The following is a 21,225-nucleotide window of genomic DNA, read 5'->3' as shown; positions in this document are numbered from 1 at the left end:
GTGGCATCTAGGCTTGTCCTTCACCTCCTGAGAGTGTTCTTGCTCGAAGAAGAGGGATTGCTGGACGATTGGGAGGTCAAAATACTCGAGCCGGGAGTGGTCAACCCGATTTTCTTGTTTCAGTCAGAACATAATCGCAGAATTGGTAAGCTAGCTCTGAGTCAGGATACCTGGCTGAAGAAATTGCAGGTGGTGTTTGGACTGTATGGACGGAAAGACCCCGCTGATCTTGCTGTTTTTCCAACGTTTTAATGGGGTGGCCAAATTTCCGAGTAGTTTTCTTTTTCTTTTTCCCACTTGATGTACAATGAATGATATTTGAGGTCAATGTTTCACCGCATGCGTGTTGAATGGCGTTGCACTATGTAGAGCAGACACGGCTCCACAATAGAGCCGCACGATTATGCCCTGATAGTAGGCATGCCTAGAGCTTAGAGGGCAAGTCTCTTCCGATTAAGGTATACCGTGCATCCCCGAATGTTACTACGTCTGCAACATTCTTGGAACTACCGAGCTGGCCCTACTCCGTGTCCGTACGGAGTAAAAGGATCAGCAATAATAACACCGGGTATTGGGCGCATGGCACGGGTATAAGTTATTTGACCGTAGAAAATAAAAACATTTAGGCTTTTTTGTCTGCTAATTAAAATTATTATTTGCAGCCAACTATCCAACAAGTTGGCCTCCGTGGCGCAATTGGTGGCGCGTGTGACTTGTGAGTTCCCAGAAAAACACTCGAATAGACTCCTTATACTAATTATTATAGCTATCAAAATATTGGTTGTTAATCACAAGGTCGCGGGTTCGACCCCCGCCGGAGGTTCGAGTTTCTTTTTTTTTTTATTGTAGCGCACGATGGGGTGGGGCTAGCTGTAGTGGGGTGGTGGTGGTGACCGGAGGTGGCCGGAGTGATGACGACGTTAGCTGACTTGGTGTTGGCGGGATAGAGTTGAATTCATGTCGTAAAAGACGTTGCCGGATGTAGTTAGGGTGAGGTTGACCACGATGTGAAGTTGGGTTCGCCAGTAAGGATTGGAACGAGCTCTAAGAGATTGGGCTCTGCAAAGCTAGAAGTGGGAGAAGACATTTTACCGCGTGAAGAATGCGGGGAAAGGTGAGGCACTTGTGGTGTACGTGGTGTACCTCTAATAGAGAGGTAAGTTGTTAGGATTGCAGCGCGTGATAAGTGTTGAAAAATCTGTGCGTGGTGACTGTCGAAGAGAGAGCACGTTTGTTAAGACGGTTAATATGTAGGTAGCTGATGCCGTTTGTAGCTGTTTTTCCTGTTGTGGAAGGCTGCTACAGTCAAAACAGTCTGTTTTCTTCTGATCTTGTCCATTTTCTTCTTAGATATTTCAGGCCTGTGGATAGTATTGCGTATAGCAATAATATAATAGATTCCATGTTATGTTTCATTTGTAATTCAGTCTCCACACAAAACCTCCCAGGAGTTTCGGTATCACAAACTCAACATGGCCAACAATGCGCCTAAACTGGCTGAAAAGGAGGCTCACGAGCCACCTGTTACAGTTGACAAGAAGTCAGAGACTCTATCTCGTGCTAGGCTCCTTATTGACCGTGACCCCAGCTAACGGGATCCCAGAGATTGTCAGCCAGAACAAAAGGAGCTAAGCTCGCTATATGCAATCTCCTGAAAACACCCATCGATAAACTCTGCGACTTACAGGTCTAACTGGAGTCGAAATTTCCCGCACCATCTCCTGTCAAATCTCTCCCTCGAATACAAACTTCAACACAAGACCACCGCCAATGACTATACTCTTCAACACAGGAAGGCTAATGAGCCCAGCAACGCTGAAAGGAACCAAGACCATCTGTTCTTCTGGCTTTAGCATCGCCGACCTTAAATACCAAGGAGACGTGACCCCCAGCCATGTGATGACCCAACAAAATCCAAGGGTCCTTTGCCACCACGCTGGAACGCCAATATTGTTCTGGGCCCGCGTTCGTTTCCAGAGAGCCTGGATACCGTCTTCAATCATATAGCCGACAACAAAGGAGAGGAAAAATGACATAGTCCCAAATTCCCATGGTGAAACGTTTCGCAAACTATCGAGTACGACGTGGATCAAACCGGAGAAAAAGAAAACGATGAACACGTTGGTGTATCGTTCCACGAACGACGATCTAGAAAGACCGAGGAGATCCCGCGCCAGAAAGTTGCTAGTCGACGTGAGGGGCAGTCGTAGCATTTGATGCCAGAATTTTCTATAAGAACCATGAAAATTAGATCTAACCACGAAAAATGTAAGATCGACTCACCCCCAGAAATTCCGTAGTGTATATATATCTGCCATTCTCCCAATAAGCGGCGGGCTGTTCGAGGGAGAATCCCCCAGGCCCACAAAAATGATCGAAGCGACGCGGTAGTAGAAGCTGAGGAGGATACGAGAAACGACGAGCCAAGTAATGAGACTCTGAATAGCCTGTGCTATCCACTCTCGCCCAGGGATATCCCACTGGAGGCTAGAAGACATTGGCCATTCTTCGTCTCGGTCATTCATGGCTTGTCTCAAGGCCAATACGCTAAATATATCTAGAGCTAGAAACTGCCAGATAGCAATAGCAGTTTCTCTAACCAAGAAGCGACCTCGCGGTATCACCTTCGGATCTCTCTTAGTGTAGTATGCTGAGAAGGGCGGGACGTTCTTCACTTGTCGGGGTGTGTTGACTGCCCGCGTGTATGTGAGTAGCTGAGCAGCCTCGACTAGACGAGATGAGAAGCTCTTGGTGTTTCCATTGGCGTCAACGAAGTCGCGCCCGGCTTGGGGGTTGGTCAGCAGAAGATCCAGGGCTGTCAAGACGAAGGTTGTAGAGCTTCCGAGGAGATTGGTTGATGTATATCCCTGTGTCCGAGTAGGGTACATCATATGGGACACGATCCATATCATACATGGTATAGAGAGATAACGTAGAGCAGACCGTTTCGGTGTTGTGATTAGGACAACGCAGGGAATGAGTCCCTGGAGGATGGCGAGAGCGAACAACCGCCCGTTTGATTGATACTGATGATCCATGGCTGTTGGAGACAAAACAAGGTGAAGGTTTTTTGTTTCGATTTCATTTTGAGGGATATCATTAGGGCCAAAGAGCGGGTTGACCTCTATGCTTGATATTACCTGATTGGTGAATCGGAGCGTTTGCACAGAGCAGGTCCACGGTGGACCCTGATCCCTTACTTACATACTAAGTAGGCAATCTGTAAAATCACCCGTGGACGCCAGTATCTTTACTATGTATTCACTGGTCGTACTATCTACCATTTGCTTTCCTAGCTAAGGAATTGACGACTCCTATACTTCTAACACCTCCAGGGTTGACGAAACCAGATATCAAGACCACATGGGCATCTGGAGGCTAATCACATTTGGAAACTAACTTTGGTGGCTGATGGGGCTAACCCGGATCGATCTATACATATACGCCCATGTCACTCCACTTCATCAGGGCCTAAGAGCTTGTGCGACTTCTTAACTAGGGCCAACTGGATCGGAGTGTTCCCTCAAAGTTAAGGAAGGGTTGGCAAATTCTAAAATGACGTGTAAGGTTACTTCTGGAAAACTGCCATGGTGGTTGGTCCCAAATTCAATCACTTGCGTTTGTTGAGACGAACAGTCCGAGCAAGGTTCCCCTGATCTCCTGCCCCCTACAACAGTAGGGCTGGCGCATATTGTCCCTACGTTTCTCTATTTCAAGCTCATGCATCCTACACTTCTTGCAAAAAAATCCTTCCATTTACGGTCACTAGCAGTCGCTGTGAACGAATGGCGTTTGGAGAATCGGTTTCGTCACAGTTGGCAATGCAACTCTTGATCTGCCGTATTCAGGATGTTTCCGATTATCTTTGATCCTTGCAACTTGAACGTTTCTTAACTTTTTGAGCTAGCTCCTTAACAGGTTGGGATATACCCGCTCGATAGGATTATCAAGGCTACTGACAATGAAGTCCTTGGGAGAAATCCATGGATATCACTTGAAGGAATAAAGGCGTAACCTGCCGTGGGAGTGCATCAGTTGCTCAGTGATGATTGAACAGCGTTGCTGAGTAATAAGTGAGCATCCTGTAAGTATTATATAGTGTTATATTGTACATATTGTAGCAATTTCTATGAAATCGAGCGAGATATATACTTGATTACAACTGAAAATGACCTCGCCCATATACCTAGAAGTATATATTTAATCTGGTCGATCCCTTTAGAACCCATTGAATGATTATACCTTTTTGCTAATATACCACATGTAAACTCTACATAGCTACAGCCCTGCCAATTCTACTCAGGGTTTGGCTTCTTTTATAATGTGACCCAGGCACCTGTCAAGATAGAACGCGTTTCCAAAGTAAAGAAGAACATGTCCACAAAAGAGAAACCTCGCTTTGTAAGGTATATCTCGGGGCCAACAACGTGATCATTCTATACATATAGTTTTATGCTAACACTTGCATCCTCTATGACCGCAGTTTACAACCTCTGAAATCATATTACACGCATCTTATACTATGCCAGCCTTCCACCGACAATTGCCAACTCAACTCTACAATGAATCGCAACCTACATCAAAAGAAATACGCATGTTATATCCCTGTAGACCACCTCCTAACCCTAGCCCAAGCCCTATAGACACTAATCCTCTTTCAATATAGGAACAAGTTAGCCCCCGCTCGTCCGATGCTTATCTTGCCCTAATCTCGGGGCAGCGGAAGTCGCGTCCACACCTCGGTATGCGCCCCCAGCTCCAGCACGGTCCCTACTTTATCCTGGGATCTGATCGCGGGACCTGATGTCCCTGTGAATCCGGGGTGCAGAGGAGCTTGTGTGGAGTCTGGTGCGGGAGCTTGTTTTGTCTTCTTCCAAGGTTGTTCCTGGATTTGAGCTTATTCAAAATTACACGCGGTATACCTGTGTATTAATTACACTGGTATTTTTGGGCATGGTTTTTTCTTTTTTTCAAAATGTTCACTTCAATCATATTGGACACATTGTTTAGCTGGACATATATCTGATCTATCGATTTTATCTTTACATATGATAGAACAATTCTGGGACAATAAATGCCTCGTATCATTGATATTATCCGACGGGACATCACACGATCTAAATCCGCCGGGAGTGAACATAGGAAAATGAAATCTAATCAACGGAGAATCATGTACGTCGACACCAGAAGGACCGGGTCTTTTCGCCCGGGCGGGAAGTAACGCCATACCCTCAGCAAAATAGGACAGACGCCGGGGTGACATCTACATCCGCAGACCTCCCCCGGGAATCCCGCAAAAAACAAGTCATATCATGCCATGCATTATACCACAAACCGATGCAACGGACACACGCTGCAAAGAACAAACATCAAATAAGGATTAAACTGTTTATGCGCCGAATTCCTTGACGTCGCTCTTCTTGCCCTGGAGGGCAAGGGGCACGATGCCGCTGACGTGCATCTCGGGCCCGTAGACGTGCATGTCTAGGCCAAGCTCGAGACCGACGGACTTGATGTTCTTGAGACCCTCCTGGTAGTTGGGACCGGCACGACGGACCCAGATCTGGACCTTGTGCTCGGTGAGGAGGTTGGCGACCTCGCGGATGGCGCGGATGACACCCTTGAAGGTGCTGGCCACGTTGGTGAAGTTGGCAATACCACCTCCGATGAAGAGGACTTTGCCCTCGGGGTGGGGGGGGAACGCAGCATCAGATCCAGCACGGTGCGGGCGTAGTTGAAAGTCTGGGTCTCAGTCGGGGCGCCGGAGTACTCGCCGTAGTTGGCAAGCTCGCTGACGAAACCAGCGGAGGCAATGGCGTCGGCGTAGACGACGGAAGCACCACCACCGGCGACAAGGGTCCAGACACGACCGGTGGAGTTGAGGACGGTCAACTTGAGCGAGGCACCGGTCTTGGCATCCATGTCGGAGATGAACTTCTCCTCCTTGGTCAGCTCACGACCGAAGGGGGCGGGGAACTCCATCGGCGGGCCAGCGTCGATGCTGACCTTGCCATCAGTCGAGGCGAGGGCGGGGGAGCCCAGGGCAGCGGGGCTGCGAGCAACAGCCCACTTGGTACCGCACTCGAACTCAGCGGTCTGGTCGAGTTTGGCGGCCAAATCCAAGAAGTGAACCTCAGCGGAGGTGGCGTCAGCGTTGGGGATGACAACCAGAGGGTTGATCTCAAGGTAAGTGAACTGGCAGTCAACGTAGACAGCGTACAGGCGAGAGATGAAGTCAACGAGGACATTGTGAACACCCTTGGGGACCTTGCTCAGCAGGGTCGCGGCGATCTCCTCGTTGGAGGGGTACTGCTTGAGGTTGACGGGGATCAACAGCTTCTCGGCCTTAGCATCGACATCACCGACATCAACACCACCCTCGTGGGTGAAGAGGATCCAGTCACCCTAAAATTGGACCATTAGCTTCCAATTTTTTAAAATTTTTATTTTCAATTGTGCTTGATACTGCGGGGAAAGCTTACCTCACGGACGGAGTTAATGTTGATGTAGTATTCGGTCTCCTGGGGGTGAGGCACGAAAGGCTCAACCAGGAATTGGCGGAGAACACCGGTGACGGTCTCAACCTGGACATCCTTAGTGGCACGAGCCTCAATCCAGTCCCGGGCCTCAGTCCAGGTCTTGTTCAAGGCGAGCAGACCGCTCTTACCCCGACGCTTGATCAATTGATCGGGTTTGGCGACGAACTTGGCGCCGGGGGTCAGAAGCCAAGGGAAGGAGACCTCTGCCTGGTCGAGGACATCCTTGACGGCCTTGTCATCGGGGAAGTTAAGGGAGGCGAGGCGGGCAGGAGGGTTGTGTGTAGTGGAGGCAGGGAGAGGAGTAGGCTTGATGACCGGGGCGCGAGTGAGGTGGTAGTTGAGGATGGCCTTGCCGTCGGCCTCGAGGATAGATTTGGCGGACATGATGTGATGATGGTGATTAAGGGAAAGATGAGAGAGAGAGAAAGGGAAAAGAGAGGGGGATATTACTGAAGGTAAGAAAGAGAGATTAGGGAAAAGGTGGGAATTGTTCTGAAGTGTACTGTAGTATACGGCGTACACAAAAAAAAAAAGTTGTTCTGGAGATTACAGCGTACAACTCGGCAGGTCCCACCTGTTGAGGAACAGACCAGAACGGAAGATCCTAAGAAGGTGGGGGAAATATGTGCCCTTCGTTGGGAAATGCCCCACAAAACTCCATACGGAAATCGGAGTACGGAGTGCGTATTGGGTACTTTTGATGGCGCCACTCTTGTTCTTCCTGTTTTGAGGTTGTACGGAGTATACTTGTCGGTCACCGACACCGCTAACGGAAAGGATTCTGTTGAGTTGATACCTAGGTAGACCGGTAGACCGACACGACAATCCCCGAATCCGGTCTACACTACATATCTATGACCGATACATATTTTTTTGAAGTTTTGAAAAGTACATACTACATACGTACATAGTTCAGAATAGTAGAAGATACACTTCCAAATATCAATATTATATACGTTATTCAATGCAGAACTATGTACTCCATACTCCGTACCTCGCATTAACATCCCATAGACTTCGTATCGGGCGTGTATCCATGTACCCATGCACAAGTGGGTACAGTATCGTCAGTACCCGGTACTTTCGGGACTGCCAAGTGTTGAGCTGTTCTGCGGATCCAGCGGTCTGGGACGAGCTGTACGGTGTATCTGCGAGTACTCCGAGTATCTCACCCCGCGGATTTTTCTCAACAGCTTCTCCTTCCTCTCTCTTGTATTACCTCCTCTTTCTCCTTTTTCTCTATTTCCTCTAATTTCGCATCGAGCGGCTTGTTTAACGCATAAAGTGAGTTACTCTTTTTTTTTCTTCCTCTCTCTTATCCATTGCTCTTCCGCATATCCACACCCCTCCAAACGGCCTTCTCTACAATTGCCTGCACTATTGCACAATTGCCTCGAAATCCAACTTGCATGCTAATTGCAACCTAGATCCATCATGCCCTCCTCTACTCTCTCCGCCGGCAACGGCGTGCAGTCTGCCAACGACAACATCACCCGCTTTGCCCCTCCTAGCCGTGTCCTCTCGCCCTCCCAACACAGCCTTTTCCACAACAAGACACGATGCTTCGTGTAGTAAGTCATGGGATTCTGCTCCTACGACCTCGACATGAGAGACTAACGAGACATCAGTGGTATGCAACCCCGAGCCGTGCAGGGCATGCTCGATTTCGATTTCATCTGCAAGCGCTCCACTCCTTCCGTAGCGGGTATTATCTACACCTTCGGTGGTCAGTTCGTCAGCAAGATGTACTGGGGTACCAGCGAGACTCTCCTTCCCGTCTACCAGGATGTTGAGAAGGCCATGGCCAAGCACCCCGACGTTGACACCGTTGTCAACTTCGCCTCTTCTCGCTCCGTCTACACCTCCACCATGGAGTTGATGGAGAACCCCCAGATCCGCTCCATCGCCATTATTGCCGAGGGTGTTCCCGAGCGTGTAAGTTATGCCTCTCCCCGTGTTATGTCGAATCAATTGCTAACGACTACCAAAGCGTGCTCGTGAGATTATGGTCACCGCTAAGGAGAAGGGCATCACCATTATTGGTCCCGCCACTGTCGGTGGTATCAAGCCCGGTGCGTACAAGATCGGTAACACTGGTGGTATGATGGACAACATTGTCGCCTCCAAGCTGTACCGCAAGGGTTCCGTCGGCTACGTTTCCAAGTCCGGTGGTATGTCCAACGAATTGAACAACATTATCTCCCAGAACACCGACGGTGTGTTCGAGGGTGTTGCCATTGGTGGTGATCGTTACCCCGGTACCACCTTCATCGATCACTTGCTCCGCTACCAAGCCGAGCCCGAGTGCAAGATCCTTGTGCTGCTCGGTGAGGTCGGTGGTGTTGAGGAGTACCGTGTGATCGAGGCCATCAAGAACGGCACCATCACCAAGCCCATCGTCGCCTGGGCTATCGGAACCTGCGCTAGCTTGTTCAAGACCGAGGTCCAATTCGGTCACGCCGGTGCCTCTGCCAACTCCGATCTCGAGACTGCCGTCACCAAGAACAAGGCCATGCGTGAAGCTGGCATTTACGTCCCCGATACCTTCGAGGACCTCCCCCAGATCCTCAAGCAGGTTTACGACGCTGAGCTCCAGAAGGGCAACATCACCCCTGCCCCCGAGCCCATTGTGCCTAAGATCCCCATCGACTACTCCTGGGCCCAGGAACTCGGTCTCGTCCGTAAGCCCGCTGCCTTCATCTCCACCATCTCCGACGACCGTGGCCAGGAGCTGCTCTACGCCGGTATGCCCATCTCCGATGTCTTCAGAGAGGATATTGGCATTGGTGGTGTCATGTCTCTTCTGTGGTTCCGTCGCCGCCTGCCCCCTTACGCCAGCAAGTTCCTCGAGATGGTTCTCATGCTGACTGCCGACCACGGTCCCGCCGTCTCCGGTGCCATGAACACCATCATCACCACCCGTGCTGGCAAGGACCTTATCAGTGCTCTCGTTTCCGGTCTGCTGACCATTGGTTCGCGTTTCGGTGGTGCCCTGGATGGCGCCGCTGAGGAGTTCACCAAGGCCTTCGACAAGGGTCTGAGCCCCCGTGACTTTGTCGACAGCATGCGCAAGGAGAACAAGCTTATCCCCGGTATTGGCCACAAGGTCAAGTCCCGCAACAACCCCGATCTCCGTGTTGAGCTCGTCAAGGAGTTCGTCAAGAAGCACTTCCCCAGCACCAAGCTGCTCGACTACGCTATTGCCGTTGAGACCGTCACCACCTCTAAGAAGGACAACCTGATCCTCAACGTCGATGGTTGTGTCGCTGTCTGCTTCGTTGACCTCCTCCGCAACTGCGGTGCCTTCTCCCCCGAGGAGTGCGAGGACTACATGCGCATGGGTGTCCTCAACGGTCTGTTCGTGCTCGGCCGTTCCATCGGTCTTATTGCCCACTACCTCGACCAGAAGCGCCTGCGCACCGGTCTCTACCGTCACCCTTGGGATGACATCACCTACCTCCTCCCCACTCTGCAGAAGGGCGGTTCCGAGGGCCGTGTTGAGGTCAACCTGTGATTTTGTTTATGACGTTTTGCAGCGCCGTCCGCTGGCATATAGTCCGTCCGATCAGGGCGGTGGAGTTCGGATGGTTCATCCCTTGGTTTTTCTTTTTTTATGTTTTCTGAGCAGTTATGTGTATCGATGTACCTGCCTTCATGTGGCATGACCAAGTTGACGGGTTGACACTCAAGAAGGGTGCAACCCGGCTACGGATCTGATTTAATTCGTTTTGCAGTAGATGACTAGACCTCTTTGGGAAATAATGAACGTGCCATTGCCGCATGATATGTTTTTTTTCAGCGTAGTCCGTAGCATTCGTCATAGCTGAACTATTCAGAGCTAAGCCAAGGGCGTTGTCCATCCCTGAGGAAGGGCCGTGCGTCCGATTAGGAAATATCCTTATCGCTTATCAGTCGCAATCTTTTCTGCCTCAACCTCAGCTTCAAGATTCACCCACCTTACATTCTCTACCCAGCAAACCACATATACACCTAGCTCTGGCATAATCCGAATAAGCCATACAGTATCATATTCGTACTTCTTCCAACACCCCGCTTCCTCTCAACCAAATCCCAACACACACCAACCCCAACACGACCATACCACACCACCATGGTCCGCCTCAAAAACCGCTACCTCCTCGTGGACATCCTCTACCCAGATCCAAAAACCTGGCCCACAACCCCAACAACAAAACCCCACAACCCCCAACTAGCAATCCACTCCCCAACCTCCGACGCTTTGACCCAGGGCTTCCTAGCAAAGATGATCCGCGAGTCCGTCGCAGAGCTATACGGCGACTATGGAATCGGCAAGCTAGGCGGTGCCTCTGCAGGCGGGGTAACGAGTAAGCTTGCACCCCCTTCCCCCTTCAACATTGAACGCCTCCATCCACAGAACCACCTATTAATACACCCTATAGTAAAATATCTCTCACCAGCAACATCCACCGCTATCGTGCGGTGTCCGCGCGCCTCCTTCCGCCTCGTCTGGTCAGCACTTACGTACATGTCCGGCGTGCCGGAGCCGACGAGTGGGCAGAAACGCGCGGGGACGGGACGCGAGCGTGGGTGTGTCTTCCGCGTGATTCGGGTTTCGGGGACGATGAGGAAGGCGGAGGAGGAGGCTATTCGACGGGCTAGGAGGGAGATTGTTAGGGTTAAGGATGCGGAGGAGAAGGGGGTTCTTGGGGGGGTTGGTTGGTGGGGGGTCTGATTTTGTTGATTGTGTTATGGATGAGAGTGAGGATGAGGGGATGGATGATTGAGATTTGATGAGGATGAGGATGAAGATGAAGATGGTAGGTGTTGTATTGTACTTTATTTACTTTTAATGAGATACCCCAGTTCTTGGTGCGTTAGGTTATTCATGGTTATTTTCCGCTATCGTACATTTATCGTATCATACTTGACGTTTAGAATGGCTGGGAAGTCCTTGGAATAGGAAAGGATGATTACTTGCGGTGAACCCGCACGCCACTGTCTGGCATATCCTTCTTCCACTTTTCCAGTTCCTCGTCGTAGTCATGTCCGTCATCCTCGTCGGGTCCGCCATCCACCGCACCCGTCGCCTCGACCTGGCTCGCCGCATTGCGCACACGAACTTCCTCCTCCAAATCCATTTCCTCTTGCTCATCGTATTCATCCTTAGCATCGATCCAACGCTCCTGCACATCCCGCACGTCTGCCACACCCATGCCCTCCCGAACAGCCACTTGCCAGACGGTATCGTTGGCGCCCTCGGCGGGACCGAAGGCATATCCGGATGCACGGTCGATGGATCGCAGGAGACTCATCATGCTCTTTTTATCCTCGACGGCCAGCGTCTCGAAGGCAACGAGTCCGAATTCCTCGACCAGGTCGATGATTGTTTGGTTCAGCTTGCCGAATTTCTCGTGCGAGAATCGCGAGGACTCGCTTTCCAGTTCGGGGAGTAGGTAGGAGAGGTCTTGTACTTCGGTGTAGTAGTCTAGGTTGAAAGGGAGCGGGGCGTAGTTGGCGAGGTTGTCGATTTTGGTGAGGACATTTAGGTGTGGGAGGTCGAGTTGGAGCATGGCGCGGAGGGAGAGGAGGAGGGCGGAGATGTACATTGAGGGGAGGGTGAGGGTGTATGAGTCGACGAGATGGATGACTATCAGCTGTTTCAGAAGGAGCATGGTTAGCTGGGTCTTCTCTGTGTTGTGCTTGAGATTCTGCTGCCACTAACTCGGATGCCCATCTTCTGGATCTTGTAGAAGATGTTGCGTAATGAGGCGTGGTGTGTAAATAGCTCGACTTGGCCGGGACAGTCAAAAAGAATATAATCATCTGAATTCATCAAAACCAGTAAGTAAATGTATATGGCCAGGACCAGGACATGTCAGACATACCGCCAAGCTCCTTCAGCCCATTTTCCAGCCAGTCGAAGTTGTTTTCGAGCTCTTCGAGAGCATATAAGACACCACCATTCGGACCCAACTTGTCCTCTTCCATGATATCCTCTAGAGTAACTAGGTCACGTACGTCCAGCGCGCATGGATACGAAGTTTTGTCGTTGGCGGGGTCAAGGTTGACGACAGAGCATTTCCGGCCGATTGCGCCCAGGAACTGATGCATGCCATTGCAGTACGTGGACTTGCCAGCACCTGGTGGACCAATCACCAGCTGGGCAAAGGGCATCTTGTCGATTTCACGAAGATGTGAGAAATTGTGTTGAAAACAAATGATGTCAAGCCGTTCTTTTTTTCCTTATCAACCAACATAGGCATTTCGGCTGATTCGCGGGGAATCAGAGGGCGGTGACGATGGCAGAAAAGGAGACGGCCAAAGGCCCCGGGGAGCTTGGGTTGTGATCTTCTACAACTCCGCAGCCCAAGATGACTTCTCGTGAGTTGCTCTCTATATTACTTTCTCTTCCATTTGAGCCATGTCTAATTTCTTATTGCAGATCAATTCACTGTGGCATCCCCACCTACGGATGCTATCTCGGCCTTGAAGTTCTCCCCAGACCCCAACTCCGCGCGCATCGTGGTTTCGTCATGGGACAAGAACGTGTACCTCTATGACTTGCGGGATGAGAACGGAAAAATTGGAGAGGGAAAGCTATTGCAGAAGTTTGAGCACCGCGCTCCTGTGCTGGACGTCTGCTTCGGCGAGAACGAGAACGAGATCTACACAGCTGGACTGGATTGGGACGTGAGGAAGTGAGTTATTTCCATTGAGTCCTGCTACTTTCACCACCCCAACCGTAGCCCATGAGTTATACTGACTGATTAGGATCGACTTCAACACCTCGGAACAGACCGTGCTCAGCAGCCACGAAGCCGGCGTGCGCCATGTCATATACAGCCGCAAGCACAACATCGTCATCTCCGCCTCGTGGGACTCAACACTGCACATCCACCAACCCGATGCCGGCGCAAACCCCGACTCCCTGCCGATTATCGTCCCCCTCCCATCGAAGCCATTCTCAATCTCCGCAACCGCCACCAAGCTGATCGTCGCGATGGCATCGCGCGCATTGCACATCTACGACCTCAAAGCGCTGGCCCTTCTCACCGCACAAGCAGACGGCACAGCCCCAGACGGTAACCGAGTCGAAGTTGAGCCCTGGCAGCGCCGCGAGAGCAGCTTGAAGTTCATGACCCGCGCCGTTGCCTGCATGCCTGATGATGCCGGGTACGCCTCGTCTAGCATTGAGGGTCGTGTTGCGGTTGAGTGGTTCGACCCGTCGCCTGAATCTCAGGCCCGCAAATACGCTTTCAAGTGTCACCGTCAGACTGCTGAGGATGGCGTGGACGTTGTCTACCCTGTCAATGCATTGGCTTTCCACCCTGTTTTTGGTACCTTTGCGTCCGGCGGTGGTGACGGTGTTGTTGCGCTCTGGGATGGAATCTCTAAGCGCCGTATCCGTCAATATCAGAAATACCAAAACAGCGTCTCAGCTGTTGCGTTCAGTGCGAGCGGCCAGCATCTGGCTATTGCAGTCAGCCCCGGATTCGAAGATGGCCATGACGAGGTCCCGGAAGGCACTGTGAAGATTTACGTACGGGAGTTGGGCGAGACAGAGGCCAAGGGCAAAGGCGCAAAATAGGTCCGGTGAAAGTATTTGATTCCATACTGAAACGAAGCGTCCGTAACGAAGCGTCTGTCCAATGTTGATACCACACACGAAATCTAATTTAAAAAAATTCAAAACACACAATCGCAAGCATTCACTAGTTCAATTCCACTTATAGCATCTTTTCTAAGAACCAAAAAAAGGAAAATCTTGGTATCATCTACATTATTTATAGTCTTATGTTCGTCCAACCACTAGACATCTACTCAGCCTTGCGAACAGTGACTGTCCCATCAGCCATACCGAAGTAGGCTGCGACAGGTCTCTGACCACCAATACCACCGGCAGCAGTAGCCTGCGGCCCGGTCTGGCCTTGGAAAACACCGACCTCAAGGACACCGGTAATCTCCTTGATCTTGCCAGCCAATACACCGACTGCCCACACACCGTCCTTGCCGCTACCATCCTGGCCAGCCTCGATATCGGCCTTGATCAGCATCGGCTTGAAAGGAGCATCGATAATAAAGAAGCCCTGATCGGTCTTGAGGGGACCTTCCTTGGCGCTGGCGGAGGGGCGGATGGCGGGGTTGACACTGCCGAGTTCCTTCAGCTTGAGGATAACGCGGTGTGCGGCGATCGGGGCGACCTCGATGGGGATTGATTTCCAGCTTGTAAGGAGACGGGGTTGGAGTTTGCGGTGGTCTGTAATTGCAAGCGTGAGTTAGTTTGGGGTGGTATTGTGATAGAAAAGAGGAATGAAAAAACAAGAGAAAAAAACGAGTTGGCTGGTCTACTTCCGAGTAATCACCCAACCCAAACCCGCGTAACTACCATGCAAAATCAAGTAAGATCATATTAGATCAGATCAAAACTCACCAGCAACACAGATAAACTCCTTCGCCTGCATAGCGACGATCTTCTCCTGGAACAAGCATGCACCGCCGCCCTTGATGCAGTTCAGATCCTCGTCGACCTCGTCCGCACCATCGAACGCCACGTCGAGGACAGTGCCCAGCGGAATGCTGTCGTACTCAACCGCAGTTAATCCGGCATTGACAATCAGCTGCTTGGACTGGTAACCGGTCGGGATGTACTTTGTGGCGGAGGTGTCGACGCCGAGGGCCTTGATGGCCTCGACAACATACACGATCGTCGTACCGCTGCCGATACCGACCCAGCGGGCATCCTTGGGGTAGTGCTTGTCGACGGCGACCTTTGCGGCGGCGCGCTTGGATTCTTCGACGGCGGACATGGTGGATTGGAGTCTTTGGGGACTTTGGAGGGTGCTGCGAAAAAGTGTGGGGATGGTGGGGAGGGCAAGTCTACGGCAGAGGAAAAGAGGGGAGATGAGGGCTGGTTGGATCATGGATTCCTCTTTATAGACGCTCTTTGGAATGGAATTGGCGGCTTTTTGAGGAAAAAGGAAAATAGAGAGGAAATGAAATTAAGCATAAAATAGAATCTATACCCTTACCTTGGTTACAAGTCTTTTGGCCACTATAACGTCACGTTACAGTTGTGGGGTTTACTAGTAGTACTTCATGTATTTTTCTATAAAATCCAGGTTTTAGGCATCCTACAGCATTGATCAAGGTTATATACAATATATTCGAGTATTATCAGTCTCATATGGTATGAAAAAGAGGAAATATAAGCCACAACGGATCAAATACCCATAGTATACTCTTTATACAATCGAGGACAAGGAGTATCACAATATATTTACATTTTTAAAGTAAAATCCCTTGGATACTAAAGCAATAGGCAAATTAAACAGAAACTACATATTTGAAGAATCCTTTAGCAGCATGGAAGCTGGCTATACCTATTTCTCTCTGGCAATCACCACCTCATTTCATCATCTGAAAAGAACTCCAAACTAACCTTGGAAGCATCGTAGTAGTTGGTCATGAACTGGGAGTAACTCCCGCAGATCTTTATAGCAGCTGGCAAAATCTTGTCTATATAATCAATTAGCTTAATTGTCTTCTCATATGGAAAAGACCATTCTCAGAACAGTATCGATGTCACATTTCCTAAAGACATAGCCTGCGCCAGCCCTTTGAATCACAGGACGGACCAAGCAGATACAGTCCTAGTCACCCTTTTTGCAGCTAGCTCTGTCCATTCCTTTGTACAAACAGAGAAGGACGCAGGCAAGAAGATCCTCCCCCAGGGCACGTGCGAGCGTGCAAAGGCGAGGACAACACTGGCCAACTTTGTTTTGGAAGATTTGGTCTTATAAAATAGGTCAATTGATGTAGAGATGAGTGGCATTAGTGCAAGGTGAAATTGGGGCAATGAATGGTATAAACAACTCGTGGACTACATCGATATAGGTCCTGAAGCCTTCACCGAGGTTCCCTTTCAGCTCTGCCTTTGAGACATACATCAATGCACAGTGCAGCTTACCTTGCTATTGTTTTTTTGCAAAACTGAAAATCAAATCATGTTTATCCCATGTCGATTTCGTTTCGACTATACCATGAGGATGCCCTGTATATATTCAATCTTCAGTCTCTCGGCCCTGTATGTATTATTCTGAATAATAGTTAGATAGCTTTGATTAATTCTAATCCTCATATCACAGCCAATCTTATGAATTGTTGTCAAACAGAGAAATAGTACTGCGCGGACTAGAGTATGAGCCGCGACAGCCACTTTACTAGGATTCTCAAAGGACTCAAAGTTGTTGCCATTCAAATTTCAAAAAGAGCTATTTATCTGTAATTCTAAAGGGAAAACATCTCTGTGTCCAGCAAATTGCATGTAGAACATCAGAGTCCATGTAATCTGAAAATCCAGTGAGGCTCTTCGTGTCAGCCTGGTTTATCAGGCCATCACATGCGCTTACTAAAAACAGTCGCGCATCAACAAGTCGACATCCACTGCTCCATCATTTGGGAACTTACATGATCGAAGAGCAAATATTGTAAGCAACACGAGAAGCAACACAGACCGATAAATAGGCAATGGTTTGAGCCTCAAAACAAAGCTCTACTTCCTCCCCCGCACTACTTGATATCCACCATGACGGAAGCCTTCCCCGCCGCTCTGACAGGGCCAACCTCCAAGGAGCGCAAGTATGATCGCCAGCTCCGCCTGTGGGCAGCAACTGGCCAGCAAGCACTTGAAGACTCTCATGTTCTGCTGGTGAACTCCGATGGCCCTCTCGGCCAATACAACACCGGTGTCACCGGCGTTGCTGGCGTCGAAACACTCAAGAACCTTGTACTGCCTGGAATTGGTGGTTTCACCATCGTCGACCCAGCAATAGTCACCGAATCTGATCTAGGTGTGAACTTTTTCTTAGAAGAAGAGTCCCTGGGCAAGTCTCGTGCTGAGGAGACCTGTCGACTACTGAAAGAACTGAATCCAGACGTGGAGGGACATTACTATGTCAAGGTATGATTTCATGTCTCCAAATATGATTTCCATGTCTCCAAAAGTAGGTGATCATTGACTGACTTCTGAAATAGCGCGTTGAGGAGCTTCTCATAGACCCTGACTTCTTGCCCCAGCACAAGCTGGTGATTATCTCCGGTCCAATGAGACGCTCGACATTGGTGCCTCTGACTCAGGAAGCAAATCTACTGGGTATCCCAGTGTTGTACCTGCACTCAGTCGGGTTCTTCTCCACCTTCTCCGTGCAATTGCCGGCTGAATTCCCCATTGTTGAGACACACCCGGACCCTGAATCAACCCAGGACCTACGTCTCCTAAATCCTTGGCCCGAGCTTGTCGCCGCCGCAGCCAACCTGGACAACCTGGACAACCTGGACACCCTAGATGACCATCAGCACGGCCATATTCCCTACATCCTTCTCCTCCTTCACTTCCTGGAGCAATGGAAACAGTCACACCAAGGCAACGCACCGAATAACTACAAAGAGAAAACTGAATTCAGAGAGTTCGTGCGGTCCCAGACACGCACTTCCAACCCAGAAGGCGGCGAAGAGAACTTTGACGAGGCAGTCGCTGCAGTACTGAAGACAATCTCACCCTTCAGCCTACGCAGCTCGATCCGCGAGATCTTCGAGATGAACCAGTGTCAACATCTATCAGCCTCATCCCAAGATTTCTGGATCATTGCGTCAGCCATCAAAACCTTCTACGCATCTCACGGCGTCCTCCCCCCCCAGGCTCCCTACCAGACATGAAAGCCCAGTCCGCAGACTACGTGTCCCTACAAAAGATCTACAAGACCAAAGCGCGACAAGACGTGGAAGAAGTGACAGCAACAGTGCGCCATCTCGAATCCAATCTCAGACGCCAAACACCCGCAATCCCAGACCAAGAAATCGAGGTATTCTGCAAGAACGCCGCGCACATCAAAGTCGTGCTCGGACGCGAAATCCCACAGATAAGCATCGACGGCGACACGTCAACACTGAAAACCATCCGAAACAAGCTAAATGATTCGGACTCCTTGATTCCGATATTCATCGCGATGCAGATCCTCGACTCGGTCGTCGACGAGATCCAATCGAGCAGTCGCGAAGAGGATCGCTCTGTTGACGACGACGCGCTGTGGAATAGCCACACGGAACGCATCCTGGCTTTGTTGACTGCGGCGGATGGATCGGCTGTTTGTCAGGAGGCGCGCACGCAGATTGCCCGTGCGAGCAATGAACTGCGGAGGGCGGAGGGCGGAGAGTTGCATAATATCTCTTCGTTGACGGGGGGTTTGGTTGCGCAGGAGGCTTTGAAGGTGATTACTAGGCAGTATGGTCCGCTTGATAATACTTGTGTCTTTGATGGGGCTAGGAGTAAGAGTGAGATGTATAGGCTGTGAGTGGGGGAAGGGGTTTGCTATGGACGTGCTGGATTATGCAAGAATCTAGCTAGGTACTCGTCGAATTCGGGGAAATGTTGCTCAAAGAATGTTATGATTTATGATCCAGTGATATTTGGTTTGTAGATCTCAGTAAGTAGTATCCGACTATATAAATGCCTTAGTACTTGAATAGCGCAGAAGATATGTACGAACTGGCGAGATTGGGTCGTTCTTTCAGTGGGAATACTGAGACAATTTCACGTCGTAGTATGGGATATGTAGATCTTCGCTCCAATTTGTGTAGCCAGATCGGGCCCAAACCTAGAGGGATGTGTCCGTCGAAGTGCGTTGACCAGTGTGGGATATCCTTGCAAGAATAACCACAATTGCCCCAACCACCGCGGAGAGCATTTTCAGCTCTCGGTGAGATCCACCACCGAGCAGAGATGATATGAGATGAATATACGGGCCAGGTCCATAGTCCGTGCAAGGGCCTGATGCGTAGACGACATTTCCGTTGCAGGCAATTGTTGTATTCAGTTTTGCATGCACTCTCCAGCGACGGAGCCGTAATCGGCCAAGGCATGGACTGATAAACCGAGTATCTCAGCGTTTCCTCGGCTTCTGATTTCCACGACTCCGCTTAGGACCCTGAGGTCCACCTTTGTTCTCATAAAGCTTCTCCTTCCCGAACGCCGAATCAGCAACCCGCAAGTAACTGATCACACCTTGATCAACGACAGCCATGACGACATTGCGGTACCCGTGCCGCAGTCTCATGTACATCATACGGTCCATTTTCTCCCCACGCGGGGGGTCAAGTGGCGTGCTTTCGAGCAAAGCACCGAGTTGTGTCATAGTGGGCATAGTGGTTTGGTCGCGTGTGCTGACGACCGCGATGCGGAAGTCTGGAGTGGGAAGTGCGGTTTTTTTCAAGGGAGTTGAGGGCTTGTAGATGTGGAACACAATGCGGAAGGGTGGTGCGGCATCGGAGGGATGTCTTTCGGGCGCGGTAACTGGGTCGTACCAGGGGATGATGGCGAGTTTGCGGTATACATCCACTAAGAAGTATGGTCAGTAAAATAGAGCTAAATAATTATCGCAGAGATGAATGTGTGACTCACTGTAATGACGGTGAATGCCAGTGCCGATGATAGGGCCAGTTGCCGTAGAGGCCGTCGAGCGAGGGTCATGGATCCAGTTGAAAAGTGACCCAAGCATACCAGCCAGGCCGGGGCCATGAAGCTTGGGTGATGTTACTTCACTGGCATCTGAGGCATCTGCAACCTGCGGCTCGATGTCACCGCTCCATCCAGGAGCTCGAAAAAGCGCATAGCCCAGACGCCTGAGACCAGTATAAACGGAGTACCGCTCAAGCGTCAGACCACCGCGGCCCATGAAGCATGCATATGCAGCCTGCAAGCTCATAGGGACGGAGAGGTCTTCTTCTCCTGGACCCGCGGCGGATCCTGAAGGGCTAGGCCATCTGATATCCAGACTTCCTCGCTCAATAAGATATAAGGCTTCTTCCGGCAACAGCCAGACACGGCTTGACGAGTCTGCCTGGCCCATTGTCTTAAAAAACTGGCCCTTCGGGCTGGGAACGTAGACACATGCGTCAGGGGATATCCTGGCGGAATTGGGCAAAGGCCTCGCGGGTTTGGGGGTAGACTCCGAGCTCTTTCCATCTTCTCCGCTAGCTGTCGGTGCCGCGAGATCGGGTTTAGCTGGAGGAACATACCCGTCGGGTGCGTAGAAAGCTATGACACGAGTTTTTGCTCCGTGTAGACGGGGATATGAAAGCGCATTGTGCATGGCCCCTCGCGAAGCGGAGAGTACATCGGCTTGAAGTTCTGTTGGATTGGGCTCAAAGTCCTTCTCGCCGCGGCGCGGGATACCGGGGGATGAATCGGCAAAGCTGTAGAGAGATTGAAGGTAAGCAATGCGTAATTGAAGAAGCGAATGAGGACAATGGAGATTGCGTTCGCCATGTCAAAGGAATAGCTGGTGTTCATACAAATTTAAGTGGTTCAAGAAGCGGAAGTCCTGTGTCTCATCGGACAGGTCGACCTCGGGCTGTGTAGAGGCATTTGCAGGGGCATGAATGATATCCTCGTCTGCGTCTGCCATTTTGAATTGCTTGTAAAGAATAAATCAGAGGCTGGAATTTCGGAGTCAGAGTCGGAGGGGATTAGAACAAGGTGCGCTTATCGATAAGCGGGTTTTTTTCGTCCGGCAGAATAATATCGATGTTGACCCGGCATCAACCTTGGAAGGTCAACATAAGCTTACAAACAGTCTTGAATTGAATATTTTTCTTGTGAAGATTTTATCTCGTCATTCAACAACATTGGAAGGGTCGATATTTGATT

At 50.3% G+C, this 21,225-nt stretch overlaps 9 protein-coding genes across 9 annotated transcripts; 4 read left to right on the top strand and 5 right to left on the bottom strand.

Moving 5' to 3' along the window:
* Positions 1–1,724: 1,724 nt before the first annotated feature.
* N7471_013202 (wax synthase family protein) lies at positions 1,725–3,038 on the bottom strand (the record flags this gene model as incomplete). Its single annotated transcript, XM_057285921.1, has 2 exons — positions 1,725–2,229; positions 2,284–3,038. The coding sequence occupies 2 exons, from the start codon at positions 3,036–3,038 to the stop codon at positions 1,725–1,727; spliced, it is 1,260 nt and encodes a 419-aa protein (XP_057129246.1).
* Positions 3,039–5,389: 2,351 nt separating this feature from the next.
* Positions 5,390–6,923, bottom strand: aclA (putative ATP citrate lyase subunit (Acl); the record flags this gene model as incomplete). The annotated part of the gene is made up of 3 exons (XM_057285920.1): positions 5,390–5,630; positions 5,678–6,405; positions 6,483–6,923. 3 exons carry the CDS (start codon positions 6,921–6,923, stop codon positions 5,390–5,392), a joined length of 1,410 nt encoding a protein of 469 aa, XP_057129245.1.
* A 1,050-nt stretch (positions 6,924–7,973) lies between these two features.
* On the top strand, positions 7,974–10,053 carry N7471_013200 (uncharacterized protein; the record flags this gene model as incomplete). Its single annotated transcript, XM_057285919.1, has 3 exons — positions 7,974–8,110; positions 8,168–8,474; positions 8,530–10,053. 3 exons carry the CDS (start codon positions 7,974–7,976, stop codon positions 10,051–10,053), a joined length of 1,968 nt encoding a protein of 655 aa, XP_057129244.1.
* Positions 10,054–10,490: 437 nt separating this feature from the next.
* Positions 10,491–11,232, top strand: N7471_013199 (Rpp14/Pop5 family protein; the record flags this gene model as incomplete). Its single annotated transcript, XM_057285918.1, has 2 exons — positions 10,491–10,885; positions 10,961–11,232. Coding segments are annotated over exons 1-2 (507 nt in total), but the record flags the coding sequence as incomplete, so codon positions are not given.
* Positions 11,233–11,491: 259 nt separating this feature from the next.
* On the bottom strand, positions 11,492–12,695 carry N7471_013198 (GTPase GPN2; the record flags this gene model as incomplete). Its single annotated transcript, XM_057285917.1, has 3 exons — positions 11,492–12,175; positions 12,244–12,344; positions 12,407–12,695. The coding sequence occupies 3 exons, from the start codon at positions 12,693–12,695 to the stop codon at positions 11,492–11,494; spliced, it is 1,074 nt and encodes a 357-aa protein (XP_057129242.1).
* A 197-nt stretch (positions 12,696–12,892) lies between these two features.
* N7471_013197 (WD40 repeat domain-containing protein) lies at positions 12,893–14,109 on the top strand (the record flags this gene model as incomplete). Its single annotated transcript, XM_057285916.1, has 3 exons — positions 12,893–12,902; positions 12,964–13,219; positions 13,293–14,109. 3 exons carry the CDS (start codon positions 12,893–12,895, stop codon positions 14,107–14,109), a joined length of 1,083 nt encoding a protein of 360 aa, XP_057129241.1.
* A 229-nt stretch (positions 14,110–14,338) lies between these two features.
* Positions 14,339–15,442, bottom strand: N7471_013196 (ribose-5-phosphate isomerase RKI1; the record flags this gene model as incomplete). The annotated part of the gene is made up of 2 exons (XM_057285915.1): positions 14,339–14,778; positions 14,953–15,442. The coding sequence occupies 2 exons, from the start codon at positions 15,440–15,442 to the stop codon at positions 14,339–14,341; spliced, it is 930 nt and encodes a 309-aa protein (XP_057129240.1).
* Positions 15,443–17,106: 1,664 nt separating this feature from the next.
* N7471_013195 (uncharacterized protein) lies at positions 17,107–18,871 on the top strand (the record flags this gene model as incomplete). The annotated part of the gene is made up of 3 exons (XM_057285914.1): positions 17,107–17,481; positions 17,556–18,124; positions 18,175–18,871. 3 exons carry the CDS (start codon positions 17,107–17,109, stop codon positions 18,869–18,871), a joined length of 1,641 nt encoding a protein of 546 aa, XP_057129239.1.
* Positions 18,872–19,341: 470 nt separating this feature from the next.
* On the bottom strand, positions 19,342–20,983 carry N7471_013194 (tRNA-splicing endonuclease subunit SEN54 family protein; the record flags this gene model as incomplete). The annotated part of the gene is made up of 3 exons (XM_057285913.1): positions 19,342–19,914; positions 19,978–20,771; positions 20,871–20,983. The coding sequence occupies 3 exons, from the start codon at positions 20,981–20,983 to the stop codon at positions 19,460–19,462; spliced, it is 1,362 nt and encodes a 453-aa protein (XP_057129238.1). The 3' UTR covers positions 19,342–19,459.
* Between the last annotated feature and the right edge of the window lie 242 nt (positions 20,984–21,225).

This window comes from Penicillium samsonianum, assembly GCF_028829775.1.
Source record: "Penicillium samsonianum strain IBT 33392 chromosome Unknown utg000009l_segment0_segment0, whole genome shotgun sequence".
Lineage (NCBI taxonomy): Eukaryota > Fungi > Ascomycota > Eurotiomycetes > Eurotiales > Aspergillaceae > Penicillium > Penicillium samsonianum.
The sequence above is the reverse complement of the archived record's forward strand: the minus strand, read 5'-3'. Positions and strand labels throughout refer to the sequence as shown.